Source organism: Mya arenaria, chromosome 13 (assembly GCF_026914265.1).
Source record: "Mya arenaria isolate MELC-2E11 chromosome 13, ASM2691426v1".
Lineage (NCBI taxonomy): Eukaryota > Metazoa > Mollusca > Bivalvia > Myida > Myidae > Mya > Mya arenaria.
In genome coordinates this window covers 65,367,271-65,384,821 of record NC_069134.1, presented here as the reverse complement: position 1 = coordinate 65,384,821, position 17,551 = coordinate 65,367,271, and the positions used below count along the sequence as shown (strand labels likewise).

General features: G+C 34.6%; 1 protein-coding gene across 1 annotated transcript; it reads left to right on the top strand.

Annotated features, from left to right (window-relative positions):
* The first annotated feature begins 5,103 nt into the window (after nucleotides 1-5,103).
* Nucleotides 5,104-16,947, top strand: LOC128215471 (thyrotropin-releasing hormone receptor-like). Its single transcript, XM_052922155.1, has 4 exons — nucleotides 5,104-5,272; nucleotides 7,636-7,714; nucleotides 8,935-9,025; nucleotides 16,825-16,947. The coding sequence occupies exons 1-4, from the start codon at nucleotides 5,104-5,106 to the stop codon at nucleotides 16,945-16,947; spliced, it is 462 nt and encodes a 153-aa protein (XP_052778115.1).
* The last annotated feature ends 604 nt before the right edge of the window (nucleotides 16,948-17,551 follow it).

Genomic DNA, 17,551 nt, shown 5'->3' with positions numbered 1-17,551 from the left:
CACGGACATATAAACCATACATCCTTGGTTAAAAGAATGTAAATTTAAAATTATAAAAAAAAATAAAGTTAATGATATGAAATGTTTGAGATAAATACAATGAGAAAGAAAGTCTAACCTATTATCAATCTAAGTAAAGTCAGATTCAGACTTATTTGTTATTACAAATAGAGTATTTGTTTTCTTAATTTTTGCCACTGATCACTGGAGCTTCAAAATTGTTATTTACTATATTAGAATCTGTCAAATGAAAGAAGACTTTACCCCACCCACTAAGAATTAATGACATTTCCAATTAGTTTCTCGTTAGGGCTCTTTTAAAACTATTTATATATTTTATTAAAATACAATATACAAGTATGAAAATAACACTTACACACAAATAAGTGGTAAAAGTTCGCTCCTCATTCTGTCTTTGGACTAACATATCTCTTGGTTATTTGAACATCTTCTTGGTCGGCCATGATGGACTATTTTCTTACGACCCGTATTATATCCGAGGCCATATCTTGATAAGTTCCGATTGCTATTACCCTAGACGAAATCACAGCCGGTCATGTGGAAACGTAACGGATAACCAACTCACAAGAATCGCGGAAATGACATGTTTATCATCTTTGCAGATAATCATGGGATGATTCTTAGCCACGCCGTAATTTAAGCCGTATGACCGTTAATGCAAATTACTTTATTAAGCCAGTATTATGATTTTGTTCGTGATTATTGTTTTACGACTATATATTATGATATAACTATTACTACTTTTTTCAAATATTTCATTATGCAAACATTTCAGTACATCATAAATATTAAATGACTATATATTTAGCACGTAAAGCACTAGACTTCATTAAGTATTAAGACAACTACTATTATAAAATATGTGATACCTATTTTTTCACATATTAAGAATGAAGCGGGTCGTAACCGTCTGTTTTACTTGAATAGGTGCCAGGGGGCCAACGTGTTTTGTGTTTTTTCCGAATTTTAAGTGAGGGAAATGTGTGATGCGAAATGAAATGCGAAATGAAATGTTCGAAAGGATTTTGGTGTTTTGGGAGTATATTTTCGCAATAAAAAAAGCCTACCCGGAGGCCACACGTGTTAGCTTCTATCAGTTTTTGAACCCATGTTTCTAGAGGCCTTAACAAAAAAGTTATTGAATGTATAAGCTGAACGATTGCATGTTGACAAAGTGAAAGTAGAAAATTGCATGACTTGAAACTATGTTTTAGTCAAGGTGTTGCATTCATTTACCTGTTTTACAGTTTTTTCATTGAATTTTTGCATAACTGTTTTCTTTTCGACGGCATGTGCAATTATATGGGCACCACACGGCCGATTTTTGTATGTTTAAACACCTTTAATATTTGGCAAGGAAGTTTCATGCATTTTGTGTGTGATGCAGAATCAGAATACGTGTTCGTAAATAAAAGTGTGATTAAGACACAAGCTGTAAGACATGTTAATATTTATGATAAAAGGAAAATTGTTACCCAATAGCAACGCACCGCGATTTTGTTCTCCCACTCGAGAATATTATATTTTGCATATGGACAACGGATAGTTATAAATATATATATATTCTTATGCCCCAAAGTTGGAGTGAAAATCGTAACATACTGTAGGGACGACACGTTTAGAGACTGGAGTCCGCGATATTCGAGACAATATTCAACACCGGCCATCTCCCCCCACCCCAACAAGAACTCAATTGAAGGGCAATCGATTAGCTGATTAGAAATTTCATTAGCTGACATTCATTCGCACGGTGAAATCTCAAATATTAATGATAATGAATCTGAGCGGTATATAAATGTATTCCAATTGATTCATTGTCATCACAGGTGTATTCAGTGTGACGGCGACTATTTTGGAAACAACAACAAAACGTGTTTGACGTCATGTACGCTGTTTACGTTCCGACGTATTGGACGTGCGCCGTGTCTGAGCTTGTGCACCTTTTCAGACCTCTGTAACTTTTGAAACGATATGCTATTGCCATAATATTTTCAGTATTTGTAGCGGTTTATATCTGCGTCTTGTTAGGTTTAAATGCGACCTTCTTTCAGACAAACAGTTTAAAAAAGTGTCTCAAGACTTAAGTGACTTCTTAATCAATAGTTTTAAAGTATACGAAGTGTTATAACCCCACACACCGAGAAGTCTGACTCTTTCAGTTAAATACACAATTTTTATATCAACCATTAACCTTATACCAGCTTGTAGAATTTACGGCAGCCTCAGAAACCAGTTGAAGAAAATCTTTCTACGATCCCCAAAGAAAATTGTGACACAGATCCTTTACCATCATGGTTTCCTTATAGGGGCATATAAGGATTTTTTCCTGTTTTGACAAAGATCATCAACGTCTCGCTTGACACTGCGTGCTTACCAATATCCATAAAAAAGGTAACGTATAAGACCTCTTTATTTCGATCAGAACACACTCAGGAATTACATACCTATTCCAAACATACCGTTTATTTCTATGGTTCTTGAAAAAGTAGTTAATGCGTGTACTACTCAACCTGTCTGCAGCTCTGACACCATTGATCACAACACTCTTATAATTCGCTTGGAATATCATTTTTGAATTTCATGAAACCGCTCGTATTGATGTCATCATATCTTAGTAATTGTTACGAGACTGTATTAACGGTGAACTGTCAAAACAGGTACCGGTGAAATACAGCTTACCCCAAGGATAGGTTTAAGGACCCCATACCTTAAATATGATTACCAAGCTAGTTGGTGATACTACTGTACTTATCTTTTGAAACAACATACATCGTTTCTGAGGTCGAGGCATTACGTTATGTTGATGCCCGTGCGCTTGGATCGAATTTCCCGAGGTTCGAATTATTTTCGCCGCTCCCTGGGAGTTCGAGTCAATGGTGTTCGACTGTATATCAAAAACATATAAAAGGTTTGTATACACGTACGAGACCCAGGGTCAAGTAATAACTCCAGCTAAGGGATACTCTTTCAGGAGGAAAAAGGGAATGTGGCACATAAACGTTTTTTAAAGGAACCATGAAGACATTCTTCCTTATTGAGATGTATGGGAACTAATAGTCAGTATGCTAAGAAACCTTAATTTGTCAGTTATGCACGTTTTTTTAGCATTCTGTAGATACGCCACAGTTCCCTATGTTCGTCCATTTTACCTCTATATTAATGTTTGAAGAAGACATGCGTTTAATTATTTTCCAAATGTTTTTTTTTAAAGAGTACACGATCTTTCTGATAAAATATATTTGAATTGAATTATTTTTTGTTTTGTTTTGTTTTTAATACGTATTGAACATATAGATTATTTGTATGTATTTTATTGTTGCTTTTTATCATATGTATATAGTTTACGTATATTTGTTTGTTAAGCTATTTGGAACTATGTATGTCATGATAAAAGTGCGAAATAATAAATAAGTATAATTAATTTCAATTAAATGTTTGTTTATTTTGTGAAATCACAATCTACAATCTACAACAAGATCATACTGTATAATTAAATAATTTAGCGAACAGATGATTGTGAAATATTAAGCTTTTTGTATGCAAAGTAAAGTTTTTAGAAAAATAAAATACTATATTCAATAACAACCCTATAGATGATTAACCAAGACTTTTATAAAGTTTTTGAAAGACATTTGGCTTGTCCAATGAAAAGAAATTCAGTTTATCTTTTTATTTAAAAAAAAAATTACATTGGAAACCCATATCAGAATAGACTTCAAGGATTGTGTAAAAATGAATGCATTATATGAAGCTAGATAAAGGTTTACTCTTTTCAACCAGTTCAGAAACATGAATAAAAAACCTTGGTTCAATATACAATTATAATATAGTTTTACTATAAAAAAACATGAAAAAGAATTATTAGTTCAAAAGACTTCCGCTATACGATCCGAGCTTAATTTTTGTGTGAAATGATACCTCGCTACCCAAATGGCTAATTTGTGCTCGCATGTTTATCTTTAATCATACATGACAGTATCAGTCAAAGATGGTTAAAACAGATTTCGGATATAATCGTATTAAGAAAATCTCCAAGACTGTTTTTATCATTGCCTAATGAACCTGATATTTTAAGTAATTATACAGTATTAGTGGCCACATAGCTAAATTTGCTTTTACATTCTAAAGAGATCGGATGCACAAGCGTATAATAAAAAATATAGAATTATTCAAAACAGATTCACCATCTCTGAGGAGATATAACGTTATGATTGGGATAAGTTTAATGTAGATCACTTGTTTTTACATTGCTATCACTTTGATCATGTTAACGAGCCTTTTACGAACGCAATCCCTTTAATTTCGCTTAAAACCTATCGAAGCTTATTTATTGGCGTTAAAGGGTCTCGCTCATGGTGTATATGGTAGTACTTTTTACATTGAATTGTGTGTGCAATGTGAAAATAAACGCCTTTGAATTAACAGCTGACACTATTCATAATTATTTGACAATGTGGATGAAATATGTCATGCCGACATACAGTTAGTAATGGGGCCTCTTCAACTATAAAAAATCAGGTCGCTAAATTGAATAGCGTTTTATAACGTGGTCTACTCAATTAGATAAGTCAGATTGCTAATTTGATAAGAGTTGTGTAACATGGTCTATTTAACCAAAAATATTGATTTAAAAAGCGCATTGTAACGTGGTTTCTCCAACCAAATAAATCAGATTAATAATTTGAACAAACTTAAAATAACTGTACGCTGCCAGCAAGGGAGTTGTTCCTTTAAACATGCATTTTTTTCAAATATATATACAAAGGTCATGGCTCAGTTTCTGTTAATGACCTGAGAGGTATGTGGATAGATAAGCTTTTTCATAAAAAGACAGATTACTTGTTCTTGCTTTTACTGAGCTTTGGTAAATAAAAACAAATGTAGTAAAGAACACTGAAAAGGGCCACCAGAATGTGATTTCGACTTTGTTTTACCTAACGTTGCAGCTGAAAGGAGCCTCCTTAAATAAGCTTCTGATTGAGCTCAGAGAAATAAATGACCATAAACCGGATTAGGGCTTGCATAAATGTGACATTATACAGGAGAACCAGTAAGAGAAATATAAAGTATCCTTAGTCAACTATGACCGCAGCATTACTATATCGTATAGTTCCACCCGTTCTGCTCGTGATGGGTACATTTGGGAATATTCTCACCATCATCGTCCTAACACGGCCCGCTTCCCGGAAGACGTCCACGGCCATCTACCTGATCGCGATGGCCTTCGCAGACCTCATGGTGCTGTACACTGGTGAGATCTGGTTTCTCTCACATTCAATAATGCATACTTGATAAATCCTATTGTATTTCATTTGAAAAATTCAAATTTAGTTGAACACTTTTTAGGTGATACAATTCTTGAAACAATATTTATACGAACTACAAATAAAATATGATCGTTATTTTCACTGTACTGTCATCAACTAGGATGCATTGGAGTATAATATGAACTACGTTACTTGATTTTTTTTTTATATTCGAAATTAGTAACCTATTCTCTTCTTGATAACCTGAACTGTTTTTTTTAACCTTACAATTCAGGATGTTTGAATATGGCCATTTCTAGAGGCCAGGATATTTCTATCATTTTTTTTCATTTAAAATGATAAACGTTCTGGTTTAACTGTTTTGTGGATCATTTTATGTATTATACTCTGTAAGATACTTTCAGTGTATTTCATTTTTTCTATAGTTTTGTATGTGAAAAACGTAAAACTTTTTTAGTTCAGAAATATTTAAATACATAGCAATGGTAAACTATTGATTAAATTATGTATAAGGATATTTTGTATGTACTCGATGCAGATCTGATATACCAATGTTAAAGTTTATGAAATAAGTACAACTTGTTTGAAAAATTGTCGGATGTGTCCTTTTTTGACTTTGTTTTTACATATATTCTGAATATTTGTGAGCGCTGATTATTCCAAGATTAATATCAAACCCAGAAAGTTTTGTTCATTATGAGTTTGTAGATTATAATATATAAGTGTCAAATATGGATATGTAAATGATGCGTCACGGACACTACAACTCTTGGTAATGAGTTAACAAGATAGACACTGTATTATTATTATTATTATTATTATTATTATTATTATTATTATTATTATTATTATTATTATTATTATTTTGTATATATTATTTATATTGTATGCATATATAACATCTTCAATGTTTAGTCAAGGGTTAAATTTATATCAAAATCATGACCTTCGTACTATGGTCGGTCTTAAAGAGTTTATATATACCAACAAACATATAACGAACCTATGCCTATTGCTCATCCTTCATCAACCATTCAATTGATAGTCCCATTTTGAATTACATTCTAAATCTCAATTAATATCGTACATAGCTTTCTCTACGGTTTTTGATATGATATGTATAAACTAATTTCTGTATAAAATCTCCTTATTTCCAAGCACGACAGCATTACGGTGAAAATACGCACCCAAGGTTTTGGGTGGGGATCTATCAAAGCAGATGGAAACAAATAATTGCTTTTAGAAAGCAAAATTTGTAAGAACATCATCTGAGCATATGCTTTAAATAGATTTTAACAACAAATGAACAGAAACTTGTGAGTTACTTATGCATACCATGGAAAACAATTAACAACAAAATTAATAATACTCTGAAAACGGCGAATATGTTGAAACCATGTAAACTACAAAGGTCCATTTTTAAGGCACAAGGCTAAGCCCAAAGTAACTGAACATAAACTATTTTACTAAATCTGATCAAGTATTTGGCCCGTATTCCTTTACATCTGTAATATTTGCATTTTTTATTCTGAGTCTGTTATCAAAGCTGGAACCACGATATATGTTTCTTGACCATAGCGTATGTGACCATTACACTCGGCAAAATACTTTAATAAAAATCTTAGGTTTAGCTGCCTGTAAATAAAATAAGTAACGGGGTAAGTGGGTAACCCGATATGGGATATACGGGGCAAAGAAAACCATATCGCGCTCCGTACCTACTAACCCCGTAACGTATATATCACATCGACATGCTGTTTACATGTTCATAAGTTACTGGAATATTAATTGGAATCGCAAATTAGACGCCAATAAGGTACTATATAAATTTGGTGATCCAATAGGGAAATAAATGAGGTCACTGCGTGACCAGTCCTGGACCAATGGCGTTGCATCATTTATGTTGGAGACGTAATATATGTTTATACTGACGAATAATGACAATAACTAACTCCATGTTCCAAGGCACTCATGACTTTCGTCACGACTGTATTCAGAGTGTCTGTTTCAAAGTCCTGACTGTTTCAAAATATTGGAAAGAACTATCAAATGTTACGTTTATAATTTACAATAAAGAATCTGAAACCAAATGAAATTATTGGCTGGTTGTTATGGCGATACATGAAATTCGCTATGCATTGACTTACTTGTATAAACGTATTTTACACAATTTTAAGACATATCATCGGTGAATTTTCAGTGTTGCTTTGTGGAATGTAATGTAAATACAAAGCAAAACAATAAAAGCAACTGTATGCTCCGTGTGACCACATTCCATATCTTCCTTTCAACCGATTACATGTGGGACGGTTTATATATTCCATAACCATTTCAACTGTTGTAACAGGCCTGCTGCGCTGGTGGATGATCCATTCGTTTGGTATCGACATTAGCCTGCTTGGTAACGTTGGCTGTCGTCTGATATGGTAAGAATCACACGTAGCCTCAAACTTTTCTTTGGAGTTTTATAGTGTTGTCGTCGAGTGCTCAAGCTTGGGGCGAAAAATCGCAAAGCAATATGGGACAATTAATTGAAAGGAATCGATTTATACCATATGCTTTAAACAAGATGTTAATAGCTTCATGCCAGTCAGAATATAAGTCTTGAATCAAATACTTCCCACTTTACTTTTCTTCATAGCATTGTTAAAGTTCTGTCCATGCTTAAGTACTCGATTCCTTAAATCGTATATGATTTAACCGTTTTTAACGTATGTTTTCAAACTAATGTAGGCTTTAAAATGGGACATTTATTTCACTTTTTGCATTTTGAAACACACATCAAGAATGCTTGTCAGTTTAATGGCGCATTAACATGATTGCTTTTAATGTACGAATGAGGTGAGTAGAAAAAGGTCGACGAGATATCGCTAAAAAGACAAATATACCGAAATGCCATAATTAAAAACCTCATACAGCACAAGAAATAAGAAGTGGCGCCTTTTTGCGCGTGACTCATCTGGCATGGGGTTTACAAATATTTTTTTGTTCTAGCACGACCAATTTCCACTTTGTTTCTCTTTTTTGATTCATGATAGGAAATTCTTACAACTGATGATGATAAAACTGCTATATATACCAGGGTATATTTTTGTTATATGCTAAATCTCAAGCAAATCACAAAAGTTCACAATGTCTATTCCACAAACAAATTTCGACAAGGTCATTAGCATAAGAATTATACTGTCCGTCATGAAAGCACACTTTCTAAGTCTAGTTGTCGTATGCATGCATATAAATATAGTATATTCTGAAGCCCCATGCTTATATGCAATATCTACCTTCTTTTTCTACCGTTTCCCTTAGCACTATGCTTTACGGTCAAAGGCATAAGTTGTCATCTATTACGATGGCCATAACGTATTACGTATTAACCTTTTTAAATAGGGGTTACAAAAAAATACGTGGCTACACAATCTTTAGTTAAAAAGCTCTAGAAATTGTTTATATCTAAGGAAATCACATATTTTTGTTTTTGATGATTAAAGTCAAAGGAGTTATAATAATAATAATGCGTTAAAATCAATACGTTTCATGAGTGTATCGATCACGTGTAAACCCATAGTGTGACCCTTTAGTGATACCTTTTTGTAAGATAACAGGTCATTATGTAATTGTGTTTTAATACATTTATCGTAAATTGCAGGTTCTTCGTATTCGCCTCCCCTCAGCTGTCTTCATGGCTTCTGGTAGCGGTCACGTGCGAACGCATCATTAGTACAAAGTGGCCTCACAAGGTGCGCGTCCTGTGTACACCGAATTCAGCACTATTAGTCATTACATCGCTGGTCGTCGTTGTTTTAGGCGGAACTTCGCACGTTCTCTTCGGTGTGCACCTTGAGTGGCTGGTTGTTGAAGATCATGGAGCTCTAAATCGTTCCAGTTTTATCATTAATTCTACTTCAATGGTTGAAAGCTTTCAACAAGGTACGGACAGTCGTGTGTCGAATAGCTCACACAACCCAATTGAAAGAATGGACGCTTTTAATCTATCCCCTACAACACTACGTTTGTTGGAACAGTCAACGGTAAACAGTCATTTTATGACTGATTATTCTAGTCCTGTTCCAGCCTTTTCTTCCAATATAAATGCTTTCAACGCTACAATGTCAAATGAAAAGTTCAACTCAGAGGCAACGGTTGCATTTTATGACATAATGTCTTCAAAGCCCAAACAAAACAAATCTGATGTTGCTTCGGTTGAAACTACTGACACTCGAGACTATTACGAGATGCTAGTCTGTTTACCAACTGTCACGAATGATTACGCCATTTTCTTTAGTTTCATTTATCCTTGGATGAGTCTTCTGTTGTACGTTGTTGTTCCGGCAATTATTTTGGTTATCGGAAACATAATAATCATTAGTTATCTAATTTCAAGCCGAGATCTGAGGAAAAGAATGTTCCAAGTAGTTTCTTCTACACGAAACCCCCAAGACAAAAGTGCATCAGTCACTGTTATGTTACTAACGGTGAATACAGTGTTTGTATTATGTACCACGCCGGTCTCAGTATGGTTAATAGGAAGGCCATACTTGGAACAGTCAGTTCCTGCTCAATACCATAATACCATCTGGGCAGCAGTTAACCTTTTAATGTTTCTGAATCACGCCATTAACTTTATTTTGTATTTCCTAAGCGGTTCTAAATTCAGACAGAACGTAATAGATATGTTCTGTAAGAAGCATGACCCACGAGCTAAAGAGCGATGTTAAGGAACAGGAGAAACGAACTGCAGAGGTCACACATTGTCCACATCAAAGAGCAGCAGGTTTTAGCCAACAAAAGAGGCGGCGGATTTGTCTCATCATTGCCAATTTGGGTTTTCAATTCCAATCTGAAAACAATTTGACATTTGTATTCCACCTTGGCAGCAGTTAACCTTTTAATGTTTCTGAATCACGCCATTAACTTTATTTTGTATTTCCTAAGCGGTTCTAAGTTCAGACAGAACGTAATAGATATGTTCTGTAAGAAGCATGACCCACGAGCTAAAGAGCGATGTTTAGGAAAAGGAGAAACGAACTGCAGAGGTCAAACATTGTCCACATCAAAGAGCAGCAGCTTTTAGCCAACCAAAGAGGCGGCGGATTTGTTTCATCATTGCCAATTTGGCTTTTCAATTCCAATCTGAAAACAATTTGACATTTGTATTCTTCTTTGTTTTACTGACAGTTCACTAAGTTATAAATATTCAAAATATCCTTTTATGATCAGTACTTATATACATGAATATATTGACTCACTCACTCATATTATTCACTGTTTTGAAATTTGGGAAACAAAAATGTACAACGTCATCCGAAATGACGTTACGAGGGCATATTTTGGCATGATTTTGCAATATAATACATTTAAATGTCTTTAAATACCACCTTTAGGCACAAATAGCATATAATATGTTATGTGTTGTATAAAGATTTTCCTTATGTAGACAAAATTGAATGTTTCTCTCGTTTTTACGCCACTCATGAACAAAATACTTTTAGTGCTCACTCGGTCAAATATATTACGATCTTACACCGAAACAGATTTTTTATCTTCTATTACTTAATTTTCATTCAAGTCTTGCCTGTGGTATAGCTTTTTTATAATTCAGAGTCGATATTGAGATGTTTCATTTGTTTTGTTTTGGTATTACATTGATGGATATTGTTTTAACATTACAAATATAATAATACTTGCCTTATCCTTTATGAATGATATTTATTAATCCTGAACGAATGTGTATTAATATCTTCAGGTTTATAAGAACTGATCATTCAATGTGTAAACAGTATGCTTTTTGATGAATAAGGGCACTTTCAATGAAAAGAACAACACAATTAGAATTGTGTACTCATTTCACATGCATTTGATAAAACGTATCTCGTTGTTTTCTTCTTATTATTTATCTATATTTGTAGGAGAAACTATCAATCGCAGGCAGATGATTTTCGTTTAATGGGAGATAACTTGCAGGCAATTTACCTCAGAAAATGTAACGGTGTTGCAGGCCACACATTTTACTTTGATGCTAACAGTTTGCGTATCAGTCGCGTAATACTTATAATGTTGATGTGTGTAGTCTGAAGTGTCTAGGTCAATGTCGTTTGGGCTCTTTCCTTGCGCCTCTAAACAGGATCGTTTTTGAATTTTCGACTACTACTTGGCTTGTCCCTGTAGCTTACATCGTATGATTCATCAATTTAGGGGTGTTCATGTTTAAAACACAAAGCTTTTATATATAATAGATATTTAAAGGCCCGGTCACACCGCAAGAACTTTGCTGGAGCGTTCCTGGAGCGGTGAAAAAAAATCATCACCGCTCGTTACCGTTCACCAGAAGTTGGCCCCCGTTAAGGCAACGCCGTATACGCTCGGCCACCGCTTATGGTCCTTCCTACCGCTCCGAAAGTTTTGAGCTGCACAAAATATTGCGAGCGGTGAGGAGCGGGCAATTTTCCGCTCCGGCAAAGTTCACCACCGTTCAAACAACGCCCAGTCAAAGTTTGGCACCGCTAGACGCAAGTTCGTGGACGCTTGGGTCCGCTAGGCCAACGCAGAAATCTTGAACGCTGGACCCCCGCTGCTTCGCCAGCTTTGCCCGGGCGGTGATTAAACGTTGCACAAACTTTGGTGGAGCGGTTGTAAGCGTTTTACGAGCGGACACGGGATTGCTGGAACGGTGTCGGGCGTTGAAGCAGCGATCCATTGCGGTGATGAACTTTGGTTTGGCGTTGGTATGGAGGTGTCGGAGCGGGACCAGAATAAACCAACGCTCGCTACCGTTAAGCCAACGCTATAGCAACGCCGGCTTCAGCGGTTCACCGCTAAGGCAACGCCCTTGTTTTCGATTTTTTTTCCCATTTTGTGCGCGGTGACGAGCGTTGTCGAAATTCGGTCCCCTCTCCCTACCGTTCAAGGAACGCTCCAACAAAGTTCGGGCGGTGTGACCGGGCCTTAAACAATATATTGTGAACTCCAATAGACCATATAAAGTTTCAAAATTACAACAATCAAGGTTGTACCCTATATTGAATATATCAAAAACTCTAAAACATTGTGTGTTTTTTTAATACAATATTTTATTCAACTGAAGCACCCAATTGTCCACATATTATCTTTTGGCTAATTGACGCAATAAAACAACTTGATTGGCTAGTTATTTTTGGATACACATTGAACAATCAATAAACATTGTAGACAAAACCAAAGACTTACCTGTTTTATACATCTAACTGCAGGAACCATTTGCGCATCTAAACGTTATTTGTCACCGTTGACTACTCAAGCAATTAGAACATGGACGATTCTAGAACATGTAATATTCATAAACGAACAGGTAAACTTTAAGAATCTTGATCTTTGTTGGCTTCTTGTCCCTGTAGCTTTTCATGGTAATATTGTCATTATCATATATTATTATTATTATTATTATTATTATTATTATTATTATTATTATTATTATTATTATTATTATTATTATTATTATTATCACAGTGGTCGTTATGACAATTTCGCATTGTAGTGTTCTTTTCTGGCCCATAGTCTCATTCACATTTCTAAAATATCTACGCTATTCTTCCATTCGATTTTCTTGGTGTGGGGTATGTAAATCTTTTAAAATCATAATGCATGTACATGTAATTATATTTTCTTTCTGATACATCTTTTTTATCTCTGATTTGTGTTGTATTGATTATATTCAAATTTTGAAATGTAAGCATTCAATAATCCATTATTCGCTGATGGTTTTAACTCTGAAAACAGCTTAATTGCTTCTTGCATGATACAAGTGTATTTGAGCAATAAAGGCAATATGTTCTGCTTTGTGTATTTAATAATTATATTTAATAAATTGTTTAACCTTATCCCTTATTACAAAATTAATTGATGATTTTTATGTTAAGTAACGTTAATCAAATTTTAGTTTGAAAGTTAAACAAATATAACAAATGATTAAGCAAAAAATTGGAATGGATTATACTTGTTTTAAGTAAAGTAATATGCATGGTTACATAATATTTATACGGTAGCGTTATTGCTGTATCCCATCAATGCAATCGTGTTTTACGAAAAAAAAAATGTTTGTATTGTCATGTAAGTTTTATTTTATGTATTTTACGCATTTAAACATTTGTAAACTCTACTGCATCAATTAGCTTGAGGAAAAATATCGACTTTTATCATTATCTCTTCATAAAAAAAAATGAATCTTCATTGATATAGAAAGATTAACCTTTATAATTGTCAAGATTATTTACAATGTGCATCATTTTAATAGCCGGTTTTACCCAGGGAATATGTCCATAGAAAGGGCATCAATCATCCGCTTTTCACAATAACAATGACGGATGAAAGAAAAATTATCAAACTTGCATATAACTCGATGTTAACTGATAAAAAAATAACGCAGCAGAAATCAATTGGGCAATTAAAATTAAAAAGTTGTTAGAATCTATGGGATTCGCTGAAGTTTGGCTCAACCAGGGGTTTGGAAAAAAACAAGAGGGGATGGGGGAGGGGTATGTATTTGGTTAGGTATACTTACTAAACAGACAGTATAAAATATTTCAGTAACATTAATTTTACCTTTCTTGTTTCTTGAATGAATTAAGCCATTATAAAGTGTTTAGTCTCCATGTATTTATTTAAAATATTGTTTTGTAGCATTAAAGCAACAATACATCTACATCAATATGCTTTTAAAAATAAAACTATGTTACATATCTTTTAGTCAAGTAAGCAATGAAAAATAGAGTATTAATAAAACAAGCTTTCTTTTATTGCTAACTTTCTAAAATGGCTACCTCTGATTGGCTGACTTATTATAGCAATGACATCTTTTAAACTTTCAATTTAACACTGCTATCTGTCATGTGTGTTTGATATACGGTATGTTTGCTATTGTGTTTGTGTATGGGCCGGAGGCCTTTTGAACAATGCACTTTGAACTTTGAACTTTATAACGGCATATTTTTGCATTCACATGCGTATTTGTTTTATTTTTTGAACATTGGACATTATTTGTCTTACAAGTATAACAATGATCATATGTTTTAACTGAGGTGAGCGTAGGGCTTACAGGGAGGCGCTCGTATTCGTTTATCTAGAATACAGTGATGACATTAAGACTCTTGCCTCAATTAACATATGTATAAAACTTAACTTTCGCATGTCATGAAATCATTTTATTTTACAATTTAGGCAGGACAGCTCGGAAATTAGTGTACAAATGAACTGTATCTCTTCTTTCACTGACTGTTCCAATGCGGTTACTCATTGACAAACATTTATTAATGATTCTCTGTCAATGAGTGTTGTTGTGTAGCATTCAGGTTTGGTATACGTAACACTGTGTTGTGTATGTGAATTAAACTATGTTTTGTGAACGTAATATACAATTGTGTGAAATAAATCTTGTAAACTTGTTTTGCGTATATTTAACTTAAAAACAGAAAGAAAGAAGTCAATAATCTAACGCAGAGAAGTACTAATAAGGTGTTTCGAAAAAGCTCTCCACTACAGGATACGCACAACATTACTAGTAAGGAGCGCACATCTCCAGCACCGGGAGCACACTTGCAGCACCGGGCGCACACTTGCAGCACCGGGCGCACACTGGGCGCACACTTGCAGCATCGGGCGCACACTTGCAGCATCGGGCGCACACTTGCTGTTTGAAATAGTGCAAATGCAAGGACAGCAACTCTATGCCCATTATTTATGGCATATTTCCAGTGTTATATCTCATCAGCAGCGTTTGTTTGATTATGATCTCTTTGAATGGAAAACATCATTTTCGATGCAGAGCTTTGAAATGTATATACTTAAATACTCATTGACCTTTTGATCAAAGCCTTGTGAGTAGGTTATTTTATATTTTTTCTTTACTCACTGAACATGTGTATAAGTGTGGTGTCTGGCAATTACCTAGAAAAAAACCCGCAGGAAACCCATTGAAATGCAAAATGTTTATTCCAGAATAAAACCTATCAAACTATAAACGGAAATCGTTAAAGCCCGACACGGTGAGGGTCGTTTATCAAGATGGTCAATCAAAGTCTGAAATAATCAAAATAGTGTGCAGGTATAAGGAGCATCTACATCAATACAGAGACAAACTCGGGCTATACAATGTGAAAAGAAAGTTTTCTAGTCTTTTCAAAGTCCAGTGTAAAGCAGTGATATTTTAAATAAAACAAAACAGAACTGTATAATGCTTAATAATGCCATGTAAACTTCACGTCCGGCACCACTGGCCTAAAACTGACATTTTGAAGTAAAATATCAGTCTAAATGACAAAATATTGATTAAATGAACGTTTGCTTAGTAATAATATATATAATCACGATTCTTATTTAAAGTTTATATAACTTTAAATAAGAATCTGACTGGTAAGAATATATATATATATATATATATTCTTACCAGTCAGATTCATATTTAAAGTTATATAAACTTTAAATAAGAATCGTGATTATCATGACTTATCTATAAATAATGGATTGTATTTCTTTTTTTTTGGTAATGTTTTCAAGATGATGGATAAGCACGAGCAGGTGTTCATTTGCACAAACTCCTGACAGTCAAAGTAAATGTTGAAATAAGTATTCTAATTTACGTCTTCAACTGTAGACAGTTTCAAAACGTCATATCATATATATAACAAATATTTCACATCATTACCGAGTGGTCCGTATGGCATGGTTATCAGATCTATTTCCTTCCGTGCCTATAATTTGACTTCTCTTTTTGCACTAGTGAGACATGGATTGTCCTACATTTAACTTCTAAGTTAGCACTAGTGGGCGGTCCTTACGCCATGGGTTGCCTACATTTCTGACTAACGCTACGCTGCGGTTGCTGACGGTCATAGATCCTGCATCAGCACACTGCAACCTCCTTTCAACGACTGCCTACTCGTGCCTTCGTTCACTATTGACAAGGAACTGATGGCATCAGAAACCAGCAAGTTCAATATGGATGCTGACATTAAACAGGATAGCAGATGACTTCAAAGCCAGCAGAGAACATTGACTCTGGTTTCTGGGTGGTGAAGGCGTTTGCTCTAGAAAAGATTTAACAAGCCCATACATCTGGCACTGAAATCTATGATGACGGACCCCTGACCATTTTCAGTGGGCCACTTGTAGAGTCCAGTTTGAAAATCATGGACGACATAATGGAGAAGGTATAGGCCAGACTCGAAGTAGAGAACTATGAGGCTGTTGCTATTGCACTGAAATCTATGATGACGGACCCTGACCATTTTCAGTGGGCCACTTGTAGAGTCCAGTTTGAACATCATGGACGACATAATGGAGAAGGATTAGGCCAGACTCGAAGTAGAGAACTATAAGGCTGTTGCTATTGTGAAATCCTCCTTCAGGAAAAATAAATTAAAAAATCCATAAGATGACGGTTAGTGCTACAATGAAGAGATCCTGCATCAATGCTTGCAGCACCTTTTGAGCTCATCTTCTGAAGAAAAAGGATCTGAAATAACATCAAATTCAGCAAAAAGTAAGTGCGTCTGTGCTCTAACTACAGGCTGAGAAAGCCAATAGAGTACAGAAACTTCTCAGGCTGATGGATGGAGTTCTGAAAAAAACCCAGACCTCGGGGTTTGGCAAAAGACAACATGAGCAAAACTCAACAGCTGTTCCGAAATAGTGCACTTTAGATACTTATAATGATATACCTGAACTATCACTAGTATCCACACTCAGCATCACTCAGATTGTGTAATATATAACTGTGCAGAGTGATAATGTTTTGCCACAAATAAATGTTTCTTAAAATTGTCAATCCTGTAACCTCTAAAACATTAGAATTTTAAATACCTGTCATTCACCTTGGTATATACTATAAAATTTACTATGTAACTGTAAATAGTGATAATATGATACTGTGACATAATATTAATTATTTGGAAACTTTCATGTAGTGTAAATTCTAGAATCACAATTGTTGTTGCCATCATATTTTGCAAACATTTATATAAGAACATATCCAAAATGTCAAAAATTATATACATACTAGTAGTAAATTATGATTGCTGGCTAATGCGTGATAGTCTTCAGTAGTCAGTGTCATATGTCTATCAGTATTCTTATCCTTAGAGTCATTTTTGGTCTGAATTTTTATTTATTTCAATACTCATCATTATTCGAAATCGAAGCCTGGAAAAGGCATTTCATAGCCACCATAATGACTATGTTCCAGGTGCTTCCACTGGCCAACGCTTCACCTAAGACCTGATCGAGGGTCATGTAGC